At 43.4% G+C, this 8155-nt stretch overlaps 1 protein-coding gene across 3 annotated transcripts; it reads right to left on the reverse strand.

Annotated features, from left to right (window-relative positions):
- Positions 1 to 1604: 1604 nt before the first annotated feature.
- LOC132450061 (uncharacterized) lies at positions 1605 to 5856 on the reverse strand. Of its 3 annotated transcripts, none has more exons than XM_060042024.1 (9): positions 5467 to 5856; positions 4943 to 5077; positions 4656 to 4795; positions 4339 to 4437; positions 3699 to 3803; positions 3373 to 3609; positions 3109 to 3292; positions 2555 to 2682; positions 1605 to 2454 (listed from the first exon to the last, which is right to left on the reverse strand). In XM_060042024.1, exons 1-9 carry the CDS (start codon positions 5546 to 5548, stop codon positions 2152 to 2154), a joined length of 1413 nt encoding a protein of 470 aa, XP_059898007.1. In that variant the 5' UTR covers positions 5549 to 5856; the 3' UTR covers positions 1605 to 2151. The 3 variants fall into 3 exon arrangements, with proteins under 3 accessions (XP_059898007.1, XP_059898006.1, XP_059898008.1); XM_060042023.1 differs by having other exon boundaries at positions 1605 to 2463; XM_060042025.1 differs by lacking the exon at positions 4656 to 4795 and having other exon boundaries at positions 1605 to 2463.
- Positions 5857 to 8155: the final 2299 nt, after the last annotated feature.

Raw genomic sequence — 8155 nt, forward strand, 5'->3', positions numbered from 1 at the left:
CCACCGCGAGACCAAATTAATGAATTTGTGTTTACTGTTATGTCGGATAACCAACCGTTATGTGCATTAACCTTCCACCAGAATCGTGAACATGGGCACAGGAAAAATCGGTGTGAAGTAAATATCCAATTTAATCCAATGAAATGGTGTTTAACAGTAACGTCAAGAATACATGGGGCTATAACAGAAAGTATCTGGTTAAACATTTGATAGATCTTTTTGCCTTAAACAGGTTTAAAATCCTGAGAATTATACAGGTTGAGATTCCTGAACATGCTTAAAGGTTTTTAATGATGATCAAATGTAGTGCAAAATATGGCCTAAACGACTGTTATGTTTTTGTTGTGATCTTATCTTACAAAAAAGGGGGGATGTGTGGTAGAAATTAAGGAGTATATTCTATGGTAAACCATGATTATTATGAGGTCTGTGTGTCTAATAGTGGAGAAACACACGGGGCCTGGGTGTCTGGGTTCAGAACAGATGGTTGGGCCCCTAAAAGGAGCAGGACGCTACGGGGATAAGGCATGCTGACCTTAGCCTAGTGTTTTGGGCTATCTTTGTTGACCATTTGCTGACCAATTGCTGACTGTTCAGGTTAAGATGGATTTATGACTGAATGGAGGCAGACACTTCAAGGAGAAGCTGCTCTGTTTGTGTGTATAAAAAGACGCCGCAGTCTGTGAACCGCAGTGACTTTGCAAACCCACTCAGGCTGTTGTCGTTGTTGTTTTTCTGCACGATAAAGTCTTTTGTCAATTCTTGCTCCGGACCCCTCGATTTAATTTCTCTCTCTCTCTCTTGAATTAGTCTAAGTGTTTTAAATCTCGATTAATCTCCGACAGTATTCTCAAGATGTGTGTAGTGCTGTTCATTCAGTTCTTTAGATCGCAAAATGACTCTAGGATCGTGTTCACAAAATACACTCTGAGCTGTGGCCTTGTCTGTAACACAAAACCTACAATAATAGGTGGCACTAAAAGACTCCACATACCCAAGGATACCATTTAAACCCAAATTATCACCTGTAATCTGTGATATTGTGCCATAGAGGCGCTCTTTTGTGAAAGACACTTCCATCCCATAAACCTCAAGTTTTTTCACATCATCTATAAAAGGCTTGAGTATTTTGTCTAAGCCGTACTTCTTAGCATCTTGTGAGTGGAACAAAGATATTAGATGTATATTCATCAAAGATGAATTGAGATGAGGTGGAAGATTTCGGAGTGTAAAATATAAACATCCAAGCTTATGCAACCCCGCCTTAGAACCTAAAGGGTTAGCCGTTTCAAAATCGTCATAATAAACCTGAATCTGTAGGGCATGAGGGCAGGACGAGAACAGCTGATTACTCTTAAAATAAGAGCCATCACAGAAGTCAGAATATAGATCACTGAATTTAGAAGATTGAATATGGCTGCATATCATTTTGTTTTTGAAAATAAACTCTAGCGTTTTAAACAAAGGCACATAGATGAAAGTGTCGTTAACTGGTACCTGTTCGTAATTTCCAGAAATTCTGTTTATCTTAGAATCGTATCTTACTCCTAAATGCACCTCTACAGGTTGTACAACTCCCCATTTGGAATAATTTTTTTTTGAGATCCGCAAAAGGGTTCTCCAAATTTTCTAACACTTCCTCTACTGCACTTCTGCTCGGGTTACCCTCTGGCACGACCTCTAAGACCTGACGCTTTATTGAAGTGTGGATATCATTTAAACATTCCTCCATACTTTCTACAACTGACAAAATAACAGTATTTGCCACACCACTACCCTGCAACTTCGCAATAACAGAAGCACACATATGTTTTGAATCTAAAGAACATTCCCTTTCATTGATTAAGTCAGGATTCAAGTCAGAAGTTTGGACAGAGGGGGCACATCCATCTGAAGGCAGAGCCGGCGTACCTAAAGATGTGCTAGGTTGGGGTTCATCTGTCAAACCTGGTTCAGTCACATTAATGTTGCAGTGTACACGTTTCAGGTGTTTGCGGAAACCAGAGTAACTTCTAAATTCTAAGCAACAACCATCCTGAGCACATATTAAATTTAACTTTTTGCCAGGATACAACCCATGTAACAGTTTAAGGTGTTGAACCAAGGCCCCACTAGAGCCAAGTAGTGTCCTACAAATGTAACACCTATACATCATGCAGCAACTTTGCCCGCAACTCTTTTAGTTTCTGACTCTTTGGTTGATCCCACATCAATGTTGTAGATCGTTGTCTGGATAAACGTGTACATACTGCGAAGAGACTCATCGTAATTCAAACTGAAGACAAAATGGACCTTGAAAAGTTCATCGAATGCTGCAAGAGATGTGTTTCCCTGGCATGGGATGAGCTTCTTATCCATGGCGATGTAGAAGGCGCTGATGGCTCGTTTGGTGGTTCCAGAGGCAAGCAGATACGGCTGTTGACGTTCATCAGAATCCAAATGTTCATCCAGACTCTGGCATGACTGAAGGGAACATGGAAGAAAGGACAATAATAAGTATTCAAGTCTAAATCAAACCACAATTCAAAGCAGTTTTTGTACCGGAATTACAAACCTTGTGAAAAACGACCAGGTGGTCAATGGCATCCTTTGCACTGATCTTGTGACCCCTTTTCCTCCCAGCTGGCTGAGGTGACAGGATGTGTAACAGGAGGAGTAAAGTGGACATATCGCTGTCCCAACCTGGTTTGGGGAAGTTATATATAAAAATCCAGAATAAGGGATGATAATGAGATGGTGTTTTGTAAGTAATTAGGCCGTGAGCTACGGGGGCCTTATCGTGCAACCCCTTCCACAAAAACCAACTTTTTTTATTTTTTTAAATAAAGGTCTGACCCTGCTGAACATGAATTATAGATTTACATTGAAAATCAATGCGTTACAATACATTGTAGGAACATGACATAGGTGGAAGGTGTGACATCTGTCTTTGCATGTTTATTCACATCTAGAGGACATGAGCTTGGAAAATGGTATGGTTTGAGTGGTTTAAAAGTTGGTGTATACATATATATCCATTTACAAACTCTTTAGCATCTATAACTCCACCCTTAACACTGCCATTTAACGCATTCACTTATTGGCATGCTTAAACCAATGAACATTTACCTGGGTGGTAATCTGCAGATGACTCCACTTGTTCCCCTCTGGCAGATTGTAAAAGGCGTTGCAATAACGGGGTCTGTACCAGGGCAGCGGCTTCTTTTATGAACTTTGGTTTGTATGAGGGCCACCTTTCCAGAAGTCTGGCTGCTGTTTCTGCTCCGAAGAGAAGGCTGAAGTCTTGAAGAACCTGGAAGATAACACAAATGACAATTGAGAATAAGGCAGTCGAAAAGCAGAATACTTCACTTGTAGCATTTACAGACTTACCAATCCTTTTGTGTCCAAAAGTCTTGGGAACATGGACAGGACTGATGCCGAGGTTTCAGGATTGTGGATGAGCCCCTGCCGGAAATGGAAGGTTTCTTGCATCTTCTGGAAGATGGTGTCACGCTCGTTGGTATGAGTCATCAAGGAAATGGCCTCTTTGCATTGCTCATCCTGAAGCTGATCTTCTTGACTGTTGTCCCTGACGAGTGTTGGACCACCTCCCATCACAACAGCAGCCTTAGATTAGATGAGATTCAACTTTATTGTCAGTAGCAGAGTACAGGTACAGAACCAATGAAATGCAGTTAAAAATGAAATGCAGTTACCTTAGGGGAACTAGATGACTCGGGATGAAATTTGGTCTTCCGTTGAATAGTCTTGAGTCTCCAAGCCAGGAAGCCTGATCCACTTTGGGCATCATAGAAATGCTCCTAACAAAAACACAATTCTCTGTTATCTATGTCCCTACAATGAATGACCAGAGTACTCTGGAAGAGAGAAAATTACACCTTCTCTCACATCACCCCTGCACAATGCTATATTCTTCCATGAACTAATATTTACAATTAATTGCCTCCCCGTTCCCCGTTTGTTGGCGGGGGGGGCACGCATACTCTGGCGACGCATTCTCCGGTTCCGATCGTTGGGGGGGGGGGGGGGGGGGGTGAAGTCGGTGGCCTCCGATCTCGGAGGCCACCAGCCCACATGTGGACCCCAAAATATTAAATAGAACTTACATAGCCTTTCTTTGACATTGGATCTTGCAGGGAAGGGAACAAAGTGACGATGCCAAGTGCATATTTCTCCTTAGTCAGTCGTTGTGGAATTCTCCTAATATGAACAAATAAAAATACAATATTACATGCTTTTTTTGTACTACATAAAATGGAAGAACCATGATTAACAAATAAGTTTAGGACTATCATACCCCTCTTTTTCTGTCATGTGTGCTGCTAAAATGTTCACCATCTGCCGTCTGGAACTGTCACATATTTTCCCAGTGTCCTCGTACTCCTTCAGGACTGTTGCACCACCAGGCTTCTCCAGCAGAACATTCTTCACCAACTGAAATCATCGCGAAGACACGCATCACTAGAAAATAATCGTAACATGCAACAACAAAGTGAAAACTGTACATTGAGTAATGTCCTGCTTATTCTTTTTACAAAAAACATTCTGTGGTGCACACATCCAGGTGTTGGACAAAAAAGTAAAAGTAAAGCAAAAAGGCGAATATCTGACACATTTAAGCCTGTCCAGCATATGAATATTTGCAGACTCACATCTTTCGCTGTAACACACTGCAACATCTCTGCCCCCAAGCATGCCCTTTTGCTTTGGCTAAGTTCGACCTCACTACCCTGACTACTCAACAGGGAAAGTGTATCCGTGAGGCTACCTGAAGACTCACTGGCAGGCGACTCTAGCAAAGGGGGGGGGGAGAAACACTTTCAAGTACACTTTAACCATGAATACCACAATTCCTCACTAGCAACATCTCTGCATTGCAACTCCATGCAAGTTGGTGTTTTAGCATGCGTACGAACATACTTCACTATATGTAACATACCTCCTTCAGAATCATGGATGACCAAGCACACGTCCTTTGTAACCAACTCTGGAAACACATCAGCATCGACTTCAGTTCCTCCATCATCGGTCACTGTCAAGGTCTTGTCTTCAGGAATGGAGAACTTTACCCGAACTGAAATATATAAAGAAAAGAGAATCAAGAGTTAGTTTACCCTACATCTGAACATCTGAATACAAAACGCTATAAGAAAACACGTAAAAATAGGAATTCAAGAACAGGAACAGGGTTTTTTTCTTCAGTCGCTTGTTTTGGGCTTGTTTTCAGCGTCCCGGTTGCTTATTTTCTGCGAGAGTTGGCAACACTGCTCACATTGCTTCTACCCAAACGGTCCTGAAGCACTGAGAGGTAGCGCAAGCACATTTTACTTTGTAGCCCTAGATGTGGTCTGGATTTCCAGGCTACCCACACAGCACAATTAGACAAGTTAAGTTCAAGCTAATATCAGCACCTTCAGACAACCACCTCTTCACATTAACCTTGCCTATCTCGTTAGCACTTACCTTCAGTTATGAACATTTCCAAACATGGCTCAGATATCTTTACATATTTCTTCAAGTTGAAGTACTTCACCTTGATAATCATCGTCACTGCGTCACCGTGTCAGGGTGACGTTACCTGATGATGAGAAATGAAAGTTTTAAAATGTCACTAATTTCAACATGGGCTAGAATTCTAGCTAACTGGAAACAATGTGCACTGATTTACACCGGCAGCGTTCTACGCCCGTCTCACGGCCGCTTAGTTTTACGCCGTTTCTAAAGCGTCTCGGCGCCAGGGTTGCCAGATTGGCCCAGATTTCCCGCTCAATCTGGCAATCCTAGCTGCAGCGCGCTGCCCAATCTGGCAACCCTAGCTGCAGCGCGCTAGGGCGGGAAATCGGGCCCGATCTGGCAAGCCTCCCACCGGGGCTTCGGGAGGCTGCGCTGGGCTCACTGCTCCGGGAGTGTTGGTGGTTGTGCTTGTTCTAATAAAGAAACATTCAGACATTCCGACGGTGGCGGTGTGAACTGATACACCTGTTACGCTCACGTCTCTCCATGTCACATGTTTACGGTCTTTATTAATTCATTGCGCCGCCGGGTTCTCCCGGCTCTCTGGTAGGCCTACTTCTACAACAAGTAAAGACTCACAGTGGAAGTTATCTCGGCTATGGTGTTGAAGGAATTGGTGGAAAGGTATTCAACGCTCTGTTCCGACCTCGGTCGTATGCGGACTCCTCCGGCTGGACTCGTCCGCATACGACGAGAGGTCGGAACAACAGAGCGTCGGAGAAATAACATGTGGACTTCGCCCCTTCCTCCTCCATGTAACGGTTCAGTCTCTGGACTTTAGAGAGTAAAAGCCAACGTTCCTTTCCCCCAGTTCCTTCTCCAACACGGCCGAGATAACCCCACACCGTGGTGGTGTGGGGTTATCTCGGCCATGATGGACATGTGTGGAAGTACCAGAGAGTCGAGAACCCGACGGCGCAGTCCTTAAGATTCATATCATTGAATATCCCGAATTTACTACTTTACAACCTCGTTGATGAGCAACATTTAGAAAAACATGTACTTTTAATTCAGCCTCGACTTAACTTTACATTTACGTTTGACTTCGAGCGGGAAAGGTATCGTGGCATGGTAGGCCTACATTGTTCAAACCTAGCGTTTTATAAAAAGCAAAATCACATTTATACATCGGAAAAAGCAACAGACAAATACTGGTTCTTTATCGATCGACGTTTTTCAAACGTAGACTCAATAAACATAACTTACTTACCACAGAACTATGGACCACGTCGTGCTCACGCATCAGTTTCAGGCGAAGTAATGGCGAACTTCTTGGCGGAAGATTCAGGTGGATGTAAAATACCCCGGATGGAACTCCCAACACCGAATAGGCGTTGATTGACACTAACGCTGCCAATCAACGATGACGTTTAATTGAAGCTACACCATTAGTGTAGATAGTACAACAGTTATCACTGCGACGTCGTTAATTTGTCAAAACGCCGGAAATATAACACCCATGAATTTGCTGTGCACAATGAAAGCACAAGGAACAAAGGAAAGACAAGGGCTTAAGTAACAAACACAACGAGGAACAGCTGAGACACATTAGGGGAGGGAGCAGTAATCAACACAGGAGGGAAACACAGGGAAACACACACACCATGACAAATTGTTGTTTTTTTGTTACTCATAATAGGTTAGCCTTGATCAGCTGATCTTGAGGTTTCAACTGGAGAACATAGACACAGAGCGGCCGTTGACGGTGGCTGTACGCCGCCAGAATGTGCTCAAAAGTGCCTTCTCGGTGCTCAGCCGGTCGTACTTTGAGTGGCAAAGGGAGCCGAGGATGGAATTCCTCAACGAAATGGCGGACGACTATGGTGGTCCCAGGAGGGAATTTGAAAGGTAATGTCCAAATGCTGCTTGAAGTAATGTGTTACTTTAGTATTTTACTTTTCTACTGTTCTGGTTATGTAGTTTCCCTTTAGGGAAACTACATAACCCTTTTCACTATCAAATGACTTTTCCCCTGTGCTCTGCTTTACAGACTCCTAATGATGGCCATTCAGGGCACCCTCTGGGTTTTTGAGGGACGCTCAAATGAGCTATTTTTCACGTATGACCTTCGTGCCTTGGAGCAGCAGAAGTTCTTCAAGGCGGGGAAATTGACCGCTTGGTCAGTGGCCCACAGTGGCCCGGGGCCCCGGTCAATAAGTAGGTCGGTTTACCTGCTTATGTGCCACCAGTCAGCACCCCTAAGTGACCTCGACATAGGGGTGCTGCTCGACGAGGATAAAGGGGGCAAACTGCAACAGGTGACATCAATGAAATTCTGTCATGTGTGTTTTAATGATTAAGTAAAGACAACAATTACTTTAGAGGATGTCTTATTTTGTTTTTCATAAAAAAAAAAAGTAGATATTTGCATTATTGCACAGCATACCAACAGAGCAAATTGAAGACCAACCTTTTTTTTTTTTCATTTTGAAAAGTTGAAGGCCTGTCGCACAGAGGAGGACCTGCAGCGACTGAAGGTATCCTGTGGGGACTGGGTCTCTGACTGCGGGGTGCCCTCCTTCTACACCTCTACATTGCAGGAGATGCCTCAAGTCATTGAGAGGGTAGTGGCCAACTACTGCTTCCATCGGTAAGAAAGAATGAAAATACTATAACATATCATGGAGTGTAGTGGCAG

This window comes from Gadus macrocephalus, chromosome 21 (assembly GCF_031168955.1).
Source record: "Gadus macrocephalus chromosome 21, ASM3116895v1".
In the NCBI taxonomy this organism is placed as follows: domain Eukaryota; kingdom Metazoa; phylum Chordata; class Actinopteri; order Gadiformes; family Gadidae; genus Gadus; species Gadus macrocephalus.

Bases quoted from the DNA above. Each gene is read 5' to 3' on its own strand.
- LOC132450061 (XM_060042023.1), bottom strand. From the start codon at position 5,548: ATGATTATCAAGGTGAAGTACTTCAACTTGAAGAAATATGTAAAGATA. The intron at 3,804-4,338 runs GTGAACATTTTA...TGTTTTTGTTAG, and splicing joins ACAGTTCCAGACGGCAGATG to GAGCATTTCTATGATGCCCA. The intron at 3,610-3,698 runs GTAACTGCATTT...ATCTAATCTAAG, and splicing joins AGTCATCTAGTTCCCCTAAG to GCTGCTGTTGTGATGGGAGG.